The sequence below is a fragment of the Vipera ursinii genome, assembly GCF_947247035.1.
Source record: "Vipera ursinii genome assembly, chromosome: 1".
Classification (NCBI taxonomy): domain Eukaryota; kingdom Metazoa; phylum Chordata; class Lepidosauria; order Squamata; family Viperidae; genus Vipera; species Vipera ursinii.
This window is the reverse complement of record NC_139512.1, coordinates 174,997,805-175,014,339: the sequence shown is the minus strand read 5'-3', so window position 1 is coordinate 175,014,339 and position 16,535 is coordinate 174,997,805. Positions and strand designations below refer to the sequence as shown.

The following is a 16,535-nucleotide window of genomic DNA, read 5'->3' as shown; positions in this document are numbered from 1 at the left end:
GCAGTTATTAAGTGAATCGTGCAATCGTTAAGTGAATTTGGCTTTTCGCATTGACTTTGCTTATCAGAAGCTGGCTGGAAAGATTGCAAAAAGCAGTTATGTGACCCTGTGATGCTGCAGCCATCATAAATACATGCCACTTGCCGAACACCCAAATTTTGATCACCTGACTGTGGGAAGGCTGCATTGGTTGTCAATGTGAGGACTGTTGTAAGTCACCGTCTAACAGTGAACGGTTGCTAAACAAGGGCTACCCATACTTTGTTGCATCTATCTTCAAATACTTTGGTTTCTAATTTAAGTGAGTAGGTTTCTCACAATAGTATATACCACGGGTCGGCAACCCGCGGCAATGGAGCCGCATGCGGCTCTTTCAGCCTTCTGCAGCTCCCAGCCATCCTCCGCCATTTGCAGAGAGAGGGAGAGAGAGAGAGAGAGAGAGAGACAGAGACAGAGACAGGCAGACAGAAACTTGTGCTTCCCTTCTCTCTCTCTCTCTCTCTCTCTCTCTCTCTCTCTCTCTCTCTGTGTGTGTGTGTGTGTGTGTGTGTGTGTGTGTGTAAAAAAGAGTGGCCTTATGCTGTTCTCCGAGAAGCTGACAAGCTTATCGGGCGGGGCTCCTGCCTTTGCTGCGTCTCCACAGGAAACAGGAAGCAGCAGAAAACAGGGCAGGAGAGCCATCCCAATAAGAATGTGTGTCCGCTTGTCCAAGAACAGCGTGAAGCCAGCTTGCCAGGTGAGCAGAAGATCAGAGAGAGGGAGAGAGGGAGAGAGAGAGAGAGAGAGAACTCATGCACAGCAGCCTTTATTTCTTTTTAATTAAACTCTTCAATCAAGCTCCTCTCCTTGTGTGTGTGCACACGCCCACGAGGGTTTTACAGCTCCTAGTGTTTTTTTCCTGTGGGAAATGGGTCCAAGTGGCTCTTTGAGTGCTTAAAGTTGCCGACCCCTGGTATATACCACTCAGGAAACACATACAGTTGCAAGAAAAAGTATGTGAACCCTTTGGGATTACGTGGAGTTTTGCATGAATTGGCCATAAAATGCGCTCTAAACGTCATGTAAGTCACAACAATAGAAAAACACAGTCTGTTTAAAATAAAGTATGTGAACCATTGGACTTAATAACTGGTTGACCCTCCTTTGGCAGCAATAACCTCAACCAAACGTTTCCTGTAGTTGCAGATCAGACCTGCACAATGATCTGGAGTAATTTTGGACCACTCCTCTGCACAAAACTGTTTCAGTGTAGCAATATTCTTGGGATGTCTGAGGGAACACTTGCTGCCGGCATCAAGTTCCCTTCGTCCTGTGCGCTCCCACAGGGAGGGCCTTCTCAGGGTGCCGCCAGCAAAGGATTGCCGGCCGGCAACACCCAGGGAGAGCCCTTCTCTGTGGGCGCGCGTGCCCTCTGGAACCAGTTACCCGTAGACCTTAGGACTGCCCCTGATTTTCATTCGTTCCGCCGGGACGTGAAGACCTGGCTCTTTGAGCTTTCCGGCCAGGACTGAGGATTTTTTAATTTTTTAACTTATTGTAATTGGGGTTTTAATCAGAGTTATAGGGGTTTTAGATTTTAATTAAGGATAATTTAATTATTTTAATTGTTATTAATTTTTGTATTGTGATGTTGTTTAATTGCCTTGTGAACCGCCCTGGGTCCTGCGGGAGAAGGGCGGTATATAATTTTAATAAATAATAATAATAATAATGTTTGGTGTGAATCGCTCTCTTAAGGTCATGCCACAGCATTTCAATCGGGTTGAGGTCAGGACTGTGACTGGGCCACTCCAGAAGGCGTATTCTGTTCTGTTGAAGCCATTGTTTTGTTGAATTACTTGTATGCTTTGGGTCATTGTCCTGTTGCATCACCCATCCTCTGCGGAGCTTCAGTTGGCAGACAGATGGTCGTACATTTTCCTGCAAAATGTCCTGATAAACTCTGGAATTCATTTTCCCATCAATGACAACAATCCGTCCAGGCCCTGAGGCAGCAAAGCAGCCCCAAACCATGATGCTCCCTCCGCCATGTTTTACAGTGGGGATGAGGTTTTGATGTTGGTGTGCTGTGCCTTTTTTTCTCCACACAGTGTTGTGTGTTTTTCCCAAACAACTCAATTTTGGTTTCATCTGTCCACAGTATATTTTGCCAGTAGTGCTGTGGAACATCCAGGTGCTCTTTTGCAAACTTCAAACGTGCTGCAATATTTTTTTTGGACGGCAATGGCTTCCTCCGTGGTGTCCTCCCATGTACTCCATTCTTATTTAATGTTTTCCTTATTGTAGATGTGTCAACAAAAATGTTAGCATGTGCCAGAGATTTCTGTAGGTCTTTAGCTGACACTCTAGGATTCTTCTTTACCTCATTAAGCATTATGCGCTGTGCTCTTGCAGTCATTTTTACAGGACGACCACGCCTAGGGAGAGTAGCAACAGTGCTAAACTTTCTCCATTTGTAGACAGTCTGTCTTACCGTGGACACATGAACATCAAGGCTTTTGGAGATACTTTTGTAACCCTTTCCAGCTTCATGCAAGTCAACAATTCTTGGTCGTAAGTCTTCTGAGAGCTCTTTTCTGCGAGGCATGGTTCACATCAGACAGTGCTTCTTGAGACCAGTAAACCCAAAACAGGTGTGTGTTTTTAAAGGGCAGGACAGCTGTCAGCAACACATCCAATATCATCACACTGATTGGAGTCAAGGTTGGCTCACTCCTGGCTCCAGTTAGCTCTTGGAGAAGTCATTAGGCTAGGGATTCACATACTTTTTCCACCCTGCACTGTGAATGTTTACATGTTATATTCAATTAAAACATGACAACGGCTAATGTTTGTGTAGTATTATTTTAAGCTGACTGTGTTTTTTCTATTGTTGTGACTTACATGACGTTTAGAGCGCATTTTATGGCCAATTCATGCAAAACTCCACGTAATCCCAAAGGGTTCACATACTTTTTCTTGCAACTGTACATATAAAAAACACATAAACAAAAAAAAATGAATATTATAATTGAAATAACTTGGTTTGTATACAAAATTTGAAATATGAAAATGTACTTACTCAAAAGATAGATTTAATTTTTAGAACTGCTTTTATGTTTTTCAGGCTCTGTGTGAGTGGATTTCCACGGCAAAATGAAAAATGCTGGAAGGAAGATGGCTGCAGAGTGGTATTGGATCCTGACTTCATGGTTCAGTTACTCACTGGAATCTATTATGCTGTGTATGTATCTAAATTTTGGATAAGTAACTGTTCTTTTTTTGGGAGCAAATTATTCATATTTTTACAGGAATAAAACGTAACAAATGTTTATTAAAGTATTAACAGTGGAGTTCTGTCAGGCAATTTTTCTGCCTTATTAGTTAGCTGCCCTTTGAAAATATTTCATTGGTCTAAATGCAAGTGAATATCCATACATTTTGTCTGGTTTAAAATACAGCAGTGGATGGAAGGGAACCACCTGAGTAACCCACTAGCAGAGTACTTAACACCTTTTTTTCATTTTTTTTCTTTCTTATTATAATGGCAAAATAAAGCCTAGAACTGTATAGGTTGGAAACATGCGGATGAGGCCTTCATCCTGCGATGGATAGACAATGGCTAAAATGATGATGATAACGATGATTATAATATTTGTGCTATGTTTTGCTGTGAAAAATAGTAACATATTTGTTATGAAGTTGATGTTTAACTCTGGAAAACTTCTACTTGATTATTACCAGTCGCACCTTTCCTAGATTGAGGGGTCCTACTCATAGTAATTCCTGCCTTGGTCAACTCACAGCTGAACTACTGTAATGCACTCTACGTAAGGTTGCCCTTGAAGAATATCCAGAAACTTCAGCTGGTGCAAAATGCAGCGAACGCACATTATATCTCTGCTTCACAAGCCACTTTAGTTACAAGTTTATTTCTAGGTCCAATTCAAGGTGCTCACGTTAATCTTTAAAGCTTTTGTGGCATGGGTATTTGTGGGATCGCAATAGTACTTAGACTTGTATACCCCTTCACAGTGCTTCACAGCCCTCTCTAAGCGGTTTACAGAGTCAGCATGTTGCCCCCAACAATTTGGGTCCTCATTTTACCGACCTCGGAAAGATGGAAGGCTGAGTCCACCTTGAGCTGTCGGCAGAATTCACCTACAGTACTGCATTCTAACTGCTGTGCTACCACGGCATGTTATGGGTTTCGTCATCTAGGGAGCTGCATTTGGTAGGCCCTAGGCATCAGGTCTTTTTTGTTGTGTGCTTATGTTGTGGAATATTCTCCCCCTGAGGTGACGTTGGCCACATCATTTCTGAACTTTGGAAGTCCCTTAAGATCTGGTTATGCCTACAGAACTGGGGACTCTGGGGGATGGGTGAACTGGTGAAGTGGCTCAGCTATTATTAACATCCCTTTGTTTCCTATGTCAAAAATGTTAGTAATGAAATTATCCTGATTGAAATGTACAGATAGAGCAAGGAAGAATTGTACCCAGGAGCAGCTTTTTACATAAGACCTAGCAAAACCAAAGCAGCAGAAAAGGGTCTATTTGGAAGTTAACTGATCATAAAACTGATCACGATCACGATCACAATCATAAAAATAATGCACTGTGTTATTTCCTTTGCATCCATATATAGCTACAATGGACAATGGGAACTTGGTCAGGAAGCGCTGGATGATATAATATATCGAGCTCAGCTTGAACTCTATTCTCAGCCACTGCTGGTAAGGGGATAGGCTGTAAACTGTTCATGAGGTTTAAATAGTGCATATAATTGTAATGTTAATAGTGAACTCTGAATGATTTACATACTATTCTAAAATCTTCCAAAGGAACCTTCAGCAGAACACTTTGTGCACCACTGTAACAAAATGTCACGATAAATTGTAAACTTTGCTTTCATCCACTTGGCTATAATCCAGAGTTCCCCACTCTCTTATAAGGCAAAGATTAGCAGAATGTCAGTTAACAAGAGGAATAATTAGAGCTATATTACTTGCAACCATTGTTTGACTGCTACTTGCAGTGTGCTCATTGAAAGTGCTCTTTTATGAACCGTGCAGATGTGCGCTTGTGTATTGTTCAGATATGCAGTAGTCCTGAACTTACAAACATTTCATTTAGGATGCTTTGAAGTCAGCGGCAATGAAAAAAGTGACTTATGACTAGTTTCTACACTTACAGTTGTTGCAGCATCCTCATGGTCATGTGATCAAAATTCGGATTCTTAGCAACTGGTTCGTATTATGACGGTTGCAGTGTCCCAGGGTTACGTGATCTCCTTTTGCGACCTTCTGACAAGCAAAGTCAATGAGGAAGCCAATTCGATTAACAACTGTGTTACTAACTTAACAGCTGCAGTGATTCACTTAACAACTGGGGCAAGAAAGGTTGTTAAATGGCGCAGAACTCACTTAACAACTGTCTCGCTTAGCAGCAGAAATCTTGGGCTGAATTGTGGTTGTAAGTTGAGGACTACCTGAATGCTTGTTGATCTGCATTTTGCATATCTATGGGAAGACTTACAGAATTACTTGACAAGCGTATGTTTAGATGCTAACAGTCTAGTAATCATGGTACAACTTGAATTGGACCTCTCTCTGAACTTGAACAGCATAAGTATTTTAAGAAGTGGCATAATCTTCCTTTTCCCCTCCAGCTTTTACGAACGCAGGTCGATTGCACTGGCCTTTTGCTAGATACATAAACAAGATCTTGAAAAAGGAAAATGGCTGCTTTCCTATGTCATTTGTTTTTCTTTACTTACAGTCATGCCCAGCAGATTGGTTTCTCCCTGTTTAAAGAGACACTGAAAGGGCTAAAGTCTTCTCCTGGCAAGCCACATTGCCCCAGTAACCATCCTCTCTAGGAACCCTCAATATATAGCTTTCCCCTCTAGAATGGTGGTGGGTAGAGTAATTTGTCTTGAAATTACTAAGAACTGATCTTTGTCAGATAAAAAACAAGCCACGTTCTGAACATACTTCACAAAAAGAAAACATAGGGGTATGGATTTTTGGAAGAAAATGCGTGTGTGCTTTGCCCAGATTTAATTAAATGTTAACTTTTTTGCAAGGGTATCGCCTTACCAAATGGGATTGAATTTTTTAAAATCTTTCCTTTAGATTAAGTTAAATGCTTGCTTGGTGAACTGCTGGCTAGCTTATAATATACTTCCAAAGACAACAATTTGAATGCTTATTTTGTTACTAAATGTTCTTTTAGTAAATAAATAAATGTACTACAAAATTGATTTTTAATAAAAAAAATCAATTCTGCTGATAAGCTTCCTGTAATATATTAAAAAGCCTAAAGATAGATTGAATTTATTTGAATTCAGCTTTTTGTTTTTGACCAAAATTGAAAAAGCGAGGCAAACACTAATCTGATGAAAAGTCTTTTTTTGTTTGCTCTTATTGTAATAATATAATAAGTATATTAATAATAATAATAATAATAATAATAATAATAATAATAATAATAATAATAATTCCATCTTTTTACAAAGGTTTATACTTTCTTGGCCTCTTTTTTATTAAAAAAGAAAACTAAGGTGCTTGCCTCCTTATACTTCAGTCTATATCCTAGCCTTAGTCGTAAAACAAAGGGTGTCTATCAGTGACCTTCATCCTTCTGGATTTTTTTTTTTTTTAGTAAAGCAAATTTCGTACATTTTAAACTGCATATGACTGAAAAGAATTCTACATGATTTTAAGGTTGTATGCATGCTCTGGAGCTGAGAAGCTCCCGCTTCCCCCATATGGCTCCCAGAAAATCAAAAGCATTCCCTTTCATTTTTAATGAACCCTGCATACTTTATTATGATGGACAAAGGGTTGTTGGTTTGCTTAGCCAGATTCTATAAAGAAGCCTTCCCCATTTAATGCCCCTGGAAACAGCACCACCTAGCATGGCCATGAGATGTGCCTTTAACCAGTAAAAAAACAAACAAACAACCTTTTGTGAGCATTTGTGCTGGAACTGGTATAAAATTGTTTTTCAGTTAGCATCTCTAGACAAAGCATACTTAAGATTTTTTTCTACTCATTTGATTTGACCGATGGGAATGGGAGAGTAAAGAAAACAATATCCTGTTGCGAGGTTAACAAATCATGATTGACAGCAAGAAGGGTGCATGTAGAGGAAGTCTGGGGAAGTCTCCATGTCTAATTCTTGAGTTGTGGCACCGTAAGATTTTCCCAAATAGTGAGAAAACTATTCTGTTGATTTTCGGCAGTTATAACACTGAAAGTACAATCCAAGGAGACAGTGGCTTCACATACATATCCTCATCTAGAATTTCACAGTAGCACAAAGATTAGTTAAATATGTTATAGCAAAATTAAAATGGTACATTATTTGTCAACTCTATAGGTAAAATTTGACAGAAGATAGAAGAGAGTGCATATCCTGATATGGAACTGTAAAACTTAAAAAATGCAAAGATTTCTGTTTAAATAATTACAAAGATAGTAGTTATTTAACATAAATCCTAAAATTTGCTTTTTTTTCTCTAGTCCTTCTTTAATTTCTTTTTTGATGGCCAACTTATTGTAGCAAAAAGAGTAGCAGAACCTGGGGGTGGAGTTCAAAGAGGGTTCAGCCTAGAATCTGTACATAGCCCCAAGTGAACTAACTTTGAATTCTGTTGACCTTATCTAACTCCTAGTAGGTGCTAACTGTTAGCTGAAAATATTCCTGTGCATAGGCAGGAGCAGCAATAAATCAGTTTAATTGGACCTTCACGTATGGACCTGATCTTATGTTCCTGACACTTACAGAGCATTTTACTGTTGTAAATAGGTTGCAAATGCAATGAAGAATTCATTACCTTTTGATGCTCCTGATGCATCACAAGGAGGACAGAAGGTTTTGAAAGTAGAGGTTACTCCAACAGTGCCAAGAATTTCTCGGACAGCTATTACAACAGCTTCAATCCGCCGACATCGCTGGAGAAGAGAAGGTAATTTATAATGCAAAGTGAAGATGGTAATATGGTATCGTTCCTCTCCACTGACAAATATTAGCTTCTAAGCCTGAGTTTGATCATTAGTTTCAGGTAAATAGACATACAGAAAATAATTATCTACATGGAGCAGTGGGCTAATGCCTCCTTAAGTAACACCAGCTGCCTGCAATTAGTGCAGGTCCGCATCCCACCAGGCTCAAGGTTGAGCCTTCCATCCTTCCGAGGTAGGTAAAATGAGGACCCAGATTGTTGGGGGCAATAAGCTGACTTTGTAATAATGCTGCTTGGGGTTTGTGTGAAAGCCCTAATAAGCAGGCATATACATAGAATGAAGGCTACTGCTAAGCTTGTAAGCCGCCCTGAGTCTTCGGAGAAGGGCGGGATATAAATGGAATTAAAATAAAATAATAAATAAATATGTACAAATATGTAATCGTGACTGCATACTATAATGAAGTAAGAATTCTTCCTATTTTATGTTTTGGGAAATCTAGAAAAGCTTAAGTAATTTAAGTGGTATATGATATGAAAATTGAATGGCACTTTAAAATTTTTGTAATTTCTACTTTCAGTGGGTTGGATTTTTCTGCTTTTTAAAAAATTGTTGGAAGGTAATTATTTTGATGGTGTGACTATATTTACAAATCCAGCTAGATAATATCTCTAAAAATTTAGATTTTTTTTCTTTTTCAAACTATTTCAGAATGTACAATCTATATCTGACCTGGGGATGTTTATTGCTGTTTTTTTTTGAAAAAATAATGGTATAGAGGTGTGTGTATGTATAAAATTCCAAAATAGCAACAGAAGCTAGACAATATTGAAAATGTTATCTTTGTTTTTTCATTGGTAAAATGGTAACTGCTATGTTAATATTAATTCCTTCTAATGTTTTCAGGAACTGTGCTCTGCAAACCTAATGATAAATCTTAAGTATTTTGTGTGAGGGATAATTTAAGAATCTTTTAGTTTCCATAGGCAACAACTTCAAATCTTTTAGTCACTCCTGCCAGCAAAAAGAAAAACAAATGTTAAAATTGGAAACATACCAATTTCTGTTAGAAGAGTTTGTCCTTTGTATGGTTTGATTATTTTTTATCAATTATATTGGTAAATATATACTAGACTGCAAAAGCATAAAAATTGACCTTTTATTGAATGGTAAATTCCTTGTTAGATATTTATGTACAGTACTTGCTGATTCTGTTCTTTGTTTTCATTTTGAATTCTTGATAGTAAAAACAGTCAATCCCATTTTTACAAATCCTTCATCATGTACAGCCTTACTGCAGAAGTGTTGCATCTATGTCTTCTTGCACGTGGTACATCGTATCCACTTATTTTTATGATGCTGTTCGACTTTCTTTGAGAAAAGTGCAGGTGTGGTTTTGTGTGTTCTGTGTACACCTTCATTTCCCTTCCTGGGTTGTAATGATTAGGGAAAGAGTAGAAAGACACTAAAATATTATATGTTGAATCCCAGATGGCTTTGACTTCTCAAATGATGCTGACATGAGCATTCCCGGATCTCCGATCCTGCACGGCTCCACAGACCTAGGGATCAAACGCAAGCAAGAGGGGGACCTACTGGTGCTCAGGAGCCCTGAGCATGGCTCACCGGAGCCCAACTTGACACCAGCCACAAAAGAGGGTAGGACAGAGATAAGGTGGTGGCATAAGTCAGTAAAGCCATTTCTTGGGGAGGATCCTGGCTCTTTCTTCCCAAGCAGAATTCCCTTTTGCTTTAGAGCATGTTCCATTGACCACAGGTATATTTTCTTCTCTTTCTTTCTTTCTGCACATATCCCTTTATGCCTAGCTTTAGGGCCAGAACTATTTATTCTAACATTTTGGACTCTTGACTGTCTGTATAATATCTAGCTTAGCGTGGTAAATAACCTGATAACTTTGGGATGGCTTTGTAATGGAATATGTGGAGGATCTGGTGGGATGAGGGAAAGATACAGCTTAGAGAACAATCACACAAGAGAGGGGGGAGACCGCAGTCGCTTAATGCTCAGAGGAAAAGAAAAAACTTAGGAAAGACCCTAAGGCAGGAATTTTGTACCCTTCAGATTTCAAGATGGCTGTCAGTCCTTCTGAGTAAACCAGACAGGAAATCTGACTAGATGAGCAAAATCTACTTTATTTTAAGGCTATTTTAACAGAATCTTGTCAGTGTGAAAGTACAGACTTTCTGCTGCTACTTTTAACCATCTGATCAATTAGGGCAGGTCTTCCTAAGTTTCTTCCTCAGACAGTCAAGCTCCCCTTGTCTCCTCTTGTTCCATAGGCAATCTCTTTCTCTCATCCTCCAAGGTCATCTACTCATTCTGGAACACCCTTTCAGTGAGCATGTTAAGTCTGCTAAATGTATACATATATACATTTGTATACACACAAATGTATATATATACAATAAAAAAGTTTCAGATTAAAACTATTGATGCTGTTTTCACCGCCTGGAAAGCTTTACAGCATATACAATGATTTAACTATAATTTAGTATTAGAAGGGAAGGGGGAACATTTCTCTTGCTATTTTATACACCGAACTTCCGGTTCATGGAAGTGCTTAAATCACCTGTTCAGTGGATTGAAGTGGAATTAAATTGCCATTGTGCTATTTATAGGATTGTGTCTCAAGGTAGCATAGTATAAACTTGAAGAGAGAAAAAAAATCTTATAGCCCTGTATAGTGGTATTCTTCATATTAACTCTTTACTAAGAGTTTCTCATTTTATTCAGTGCACGTCCTTAACCTCCTGTCCCCTTAACCTCCTGTCCTGGTGCAGAGGTATTCAGATAGCAACGCATTCTAAGTTATAATTATAAATTTATACTTTGCTAATCTGCATATCTCCCTGATTTATTTCTACAGTGCTTCTTTTCTGTCTTTAGTGCAGTCTTTTTGGCATTGCTGATATTTTAAGACTTTAATGACATTTGCAAATTATGTGCTGTGCATGCTTCACAGTTACTCCAAGGAAAGCTATGTAGGAGATGACCAAGCTGAGCCCGAGGGAGGGGGTCCAGCACGTCATCATCAGTCTCGAGTCCCTTTGCACCCACAAGAGATCTGAGTCCAGCCCACCTTGAATTCCATTCACTCTTATCTACTGCCAATTTGCTTGGACTATTAGTAGTTCAGAGCCTTGTAGAAAACATGCATTAAACCTGTATTCGTTTGAACCGCCTTGGCTCCTGATTTCTTGTGCCTGACAAGCTGACAGCAAAACAAACAAGCAAACAAACCCTTTAGAGTTAGCGTTAGAATTAGGACTCCTTATTTATTGCATCTGAATCCATCATGTGCAGTCAAAAGGTTCACCGTGTCCAAAGAAGAGAGGTGTTATTTGGAAGCATGAAATACAGAATTTACTCCTAGAACTGAGTGAATCTGAGCATGGTCAGTAAATGAGCCCTAACCACAACTTTTCTCCCACTGGTTTTATTTTGTTGTACTAACTACACATTGCATGTGCATGACCAGAAGAAGGTGCAGAAATTCCCACACAAATTCTCAACTCTTCTTTTGAAAAAGAATTGCTTCGATGCCACAGTACTTTTCTTTAATATGTTAGATATATTTAGATTATGTATTGTTGCCTAATGTTTTCTTGATAAATAAAGTGAACATACACAAAAAAGTATTTTAAAAACCGTATTTTTTGTGAACAAATTTGTTTTTTGTGTGTGATCTGAGATAGGAAAAGATTGGCATTGTCTTAATCATAAAAGGAAATCAGTTTGTTAAATTACTCTCTTTTGGTGATCTTGCTGATTTTGCATGAAATTCATAAATAGTCCTTTTTAAAATTGTGTAAACAAAATGGCATAACCTTATCTTTCTTATTATGCTGCTCTACGATCATAACAGAATTGTTTTCATTTGAACTTTCTTATTTATCCTTGATTTTAAATATTCCAGTCTTTATAGCAAAATGCTTGTAAATATTCTCTGTAAGTTAATAAAAATTAGAATCATAATGCTGACAGGATTAGTGTGCGTATACTCCTCTTACACCGATTATGTAAGAGAAGCTTTGAATATGAATAACAACGTTGGGAGCATTGATGAACTCTGTACCGGTTGAGGGCAGAGCTAACATTGATTTAAAAAATATTTCAGCAGGAGAAAAAAAAATGGTCGAAATATCTTTTTGAGTTTTTATTTCTCTGACAAGCTTTATTGTCTACAAGGACTTTGGTTCAGAGTATACTTGAACTTTTTTGTGTGTGAGAAAAATAAGCTTTCCCCCAAATTACTTTGTTCCCACTGAAGTCAAGGAGTATATTTATAGTCATTAGTAAATCTGCATATTGCCCAAATCGAAGTTCTGAATACGTGATGATGGCTTGTGAGATCCCACCTTGCATGTTGTTTTCCTCCTTTTTCACTTTCCAAGCACTGCTGAGCTGCCTTGGCCTCTGCATGGTGGTGGCATTTGGAAAATTTACGCCCAGCCTCTCTGACTCTTTTCTCTGAATGGAAGGGATAATGTTATTAATTATACTAAATAATAATGTTGCAAGCATCATTGACAAACCACAAGAGTGACAAATATTTCTTCCACTTTATGCTATCTTAGCCTTGCAAAATGATTGCAAGGCTTGGATTGTATCCATGGAAATTTGACTCAGAAACTCCTCTGATGATTGTGTTCTCTCCGTTGAAGTAAGGAGGGGCTAAGAGAGGCGGCAACTGCTGCTGCTGCTCAATCAAAGTCACTTTCACTTAGCTTTGCATGGTGGTCCAATAAGATAGTCTAAAAGGCACGTTTGCTTTTAGGACTTTGTTTTATTTCAAATGGCTTTTTAACTTTTTCTGTGAAGAATACCATATGCAAAGTGGCTAGTTTTTAAAACATAATATTTTACGAGGCACAGGTTGTTGTTTTTTTCTTTTCATCTAAGGGGCCTTATTATTTTACAAGGCACTTTAATGTTTGAAGGGTTAAATTGATGAAGTAAATGAGTCAATATTGCTGAGAAAATAGGAAAAAAAATCATTTCAGTCTGTAAAATGGGCATTCCCTCAGCTGTCAGATTTAATTTTACATGTTTCCATTTGTCAATATAATTACTTTTGCAGAGGAGATTTTTGACATGGAGGAGAAGTGATGTATGTCAGGATAATTGTAAGCTGAGGGTTACTGTACAAAACAGAACAGTATTGCTTAATTAGGTATTTAAGTTAGAAAAATGGTGTCCAAAATGTTAATTGGAAGGTAGAATGATCTAAGAGCACTTGGTTAGCTAAAAATAAATAAAATTTTATAGACACAGCATCAGCTATGGAGACTTACTTTTGCTTTGTAAATAATCTGTTCTCTTGTTTATAATACTTTCATATTGTGCTAATATCCATGATAACGGGTCAGTATTTGTAACTGTCCAGAAATAAAAAAAATAAAAAATGTATATTTAATAAATTTATATGCCACTCATCTTACTATCCAGTGCAACTCTTACAAAACCCCACAGTGACACATGCACACGCTGTTAAATACACACATATATAAACAAATACTCAGATGCTGACATTCAGGAATACTTGCATGCATCAAAATCTCCATTTCATAGAACCCGTACAAATACTGAAGTAGAACTGCCCCTTTGGCATTTAGGATAGGCAGAGGTACAATTTGAGTTGGAGTGGAAAAAAATGAAATCAAACAAACTTAAAAGGTGGCCAAAGAATTGATTATTCTCTATTTAAATGAATTCTGACTTAGTTTTATGTACCAGCATACACATTCTAGGTTGAGCTGTAGCACTGAGAATGGCAGGAAGTAAACATTATACAGTATTTAATATGCTTATTAATAAATGCAGCTAGGATTATAATCATATACAAATTTATTATAATTTACATATTAGTAGATGTATAGTAAAACATGAATGGTTTATGACTTTTTAAGAAAGGTTATTCTTATGGACACAGTCCTAGACACAATTTTTTTTAAGAAAGCTAATCCATTTAAGCATTGTGTAACAAATTCATTCTGTTCCAGACTGCAGTATAAAAACAATTACAATAAAAACACTGGAACTTGAAGTTTCTCCAAAATGTTTGCAACATAATTTTGCTTAAAAGAAAAATCTACGTACAATCCTACCCATTTTTGAAATTGAATCATCATAGTATTGTAATTTCTTAATCTGGGTTTTTTGATATTTTCAGATGGTGAAGGAGTCAGTGGAAGAGAAGAGTCTGTGAACTTCAATGATGCTGATGAAGGGTTTTCCTCTGGGGCATCACTTAGCAGCCAGCCACCTGGGACCAAACCTTCATCCACATCTCAGAGGGCCAGTTTAAGAAAAGGAGTTGCTGGGCTTTTGGCCAAGGATAAGGAGATCATCTTGGCTACCAAATCCACAGACAGCCCTCGAGAATCTGCCCATAAGCAGTACCTGCACCAGTCAGTTGACCTCAGTACAGATGCAATTGAAATTACTCCCACAAAGAAACATTTGAGTTTGCCTGCTGGGCAGGTGGTACCAAAAGCCAGCAGTGTAAGCCTGATACGAACTGCAAGTGCTTCTTCCAGTAAATCGTTTGACTATGTGAATGGTAGTCAGATGGGTTCCAATGTTGGTATTGGCGGTGATGGTGTTACTAACTTAGCAGCTGGCAACTCCAATCGTTTTTCAACCATTAGTCTACAAGAGGACCGGTTAAATCAAGCTGGAAATGGTAAAGATGTCCACTCACCAGGAGCTCCTCTGACTAAGCAGTCCCGATCCCCAAGTTTCAATATGCAACTAATATCTCAAGTTTAACTTGTTTATACCTTCCTATATTTTTTCCATTTATCCAATTCTTTTTTGAGCAACATCCACAATCTTCGTCCTATCATCTGAAAATCCTGGCTTCTGTGATCTTGTTCGATTCATTTAGATACTATACTATATTTTGTACTGAAACAGCAATAAAACCTCATGTTTTCGCCCCCTCTCCCATAAATGTCATTGTGAAACAGTATAAAATATGCTTTATGCCTTTTCCAAGCCTTTGGTTCTCCTTGGGTGATGTGCAATCCATTATAGGCAGATCAGTTCTCATTTCAACACTGTGAGTCTTGAGAAGATTGGAGGAAATGGAGAATATGATCCCTATCAAAATGAAGCTTCGGCTTTCCTGAGAAATAATAAACGGGTTAGTTTTCTCAGTCTAAAGTTCTGCAAAGACTTAAAATGAATTGTTATTTTTTTTGTTTTCTTTCTTGGAACCAAGAGTGCCTCAGAGATTCTAGTAGGACTTTGGACCTCTGAGTTAGTGCAATCAATTCTGTGGGAGAGAAAAATTGTCATTGCTTCTGATGGCGGTTGAAATGCACTTTTGTCATGAACATTAGAGTAGTCTTCCTCTTCCATCCATCCACTCTTGCCCTCCCAACTTAATGTTCAACTATTGAGACATGTGCAGTATATGTGACCAGGAAGTTGCTCCTTCAGAATGAACGGGCTGTAAGTAGACAGTATAGGTTACAATGCAGTTGTAAGGTCTATGGAACCATGTTTACATGTCTTCCCCACCCAGGAAACGGTTGTTTCTCTACATGTTAAAAATTTGAAAGATGAAGTACATTTAAAACAAGATTGAGAAAATGGGACATGGGCTTTTCCAAGTATGACTACTCAACAATGCTCCTTTTAAAGTTACTTTTGTAAGTTGATAATGTTTGGAACCTACAAGAACAATTGAAGCTTAGATGAGGGAGTTTTTCAGGGTGCTTGCTGTGTGGAATGACTAAACTTTGTCACTGAACAGACTCAGAAGCTTCAAAAAAGACAAGTGTTCTCCAGCGGGAAATGCCAGGGACAGAGGCAATGGCTGCTGGAAATACTGAGGCATCAGTTTTTCTTAAAATCATTTCTCAAGCAGTGGGGTTTTTTGGCAGCTTTCTCTTTCCAAAGGAAACAATTTACTGCCTATATTTTGATCAATTCATTGCAGTTATATTTGATATAGTTAATGTAATGCGGGTGTGCGTGGGGGGGAGCTAAAGATATTATCTCCTCCACTTTAATCTGGGAATGCATCCTGTTGAATTTAACCTTGAATGCATGTGGTGTGTCAGCAATACGTGATATCTGTGCTGTAGATCACTGCTTTAAATTGCATTTCTTATTCTAAAGAAAGTGTTCATCATGTTTTGAAGAGTAATGTATACATGAAAAGCAAAAGGGGGCTGTTTTGGCTTCTTATTTTTTTGCTGTACTTTGACCTGGAATTTTGTTGACAGTTAATGAAAGGAACAGATATAAGTTATATTCCTCCCTCCCCGAAGTAACCTTTTGAATTAATTACAGGTTGAAGAGATTCAAACATTATATATTATTTTCAGAAGGGTCAAAGGTTAAAATGTTCAGATTACCAAGTGCCATTATTCTGCTAAAGAAAAATTTAAGTTTAGTTGATAGCTTCCAATTCTTCTACTTTTTTCCTTCCCTGACTTTTACTTTGAATCTGGAGTTTGTTAGAAGAATTGTAGCTAAAATAATCCTCATTTAAAGTATTACTATTACACTAAGTAATAGTTACTTTGTATAGGCACTCTTTAAAGCAAA

General features: G+C 37.9%; 1 protein-coding gene across 2 annotated transcripts in view; it reads left to right on the top strand.

Moving 5' to 3' along the window:
* Window positions 1-14,919, top strand: part of HYCC2 (hyccin PI4KA lipid kinase complex subunit 2) — a 56,541-nt gene extending 41,622 nt beyond the window's left edge. The window contains exons 10-14 of one of the 2 annotated variants that reach the window (XM_083350745.1): window positions 3,107-3,223; window positions 4,627-4,714; window positions 7,794-7,953; window positions 9,443-9,610; window positions 14,146-14,919. In XM_083350745.1, the coding sequence (XP_083206871.1) occupies window positions 3,107-3,223; window positions 4,627-4,714; window positions 7,794-7,953; window positions 9,443-9,610; window positions 14,146-14,744 (1,132 nt within the window). In that variant the 3' untranslated portion in view covers window positions 14,745-14,919. The remainder of the gene's footprint in view (window positions 1-3,106; window positions 3,224-4,626; window positions 4,715-7,793; window positions 7,954-9,442; window positions 9,611-14,145) is intronic. The other variant, XM_083350746.1, reaches the window with a different exon arrangement.
* The last annotated feature ends 1,616 nt before the right edge of the window (window positions 14,920-16,535 follow it).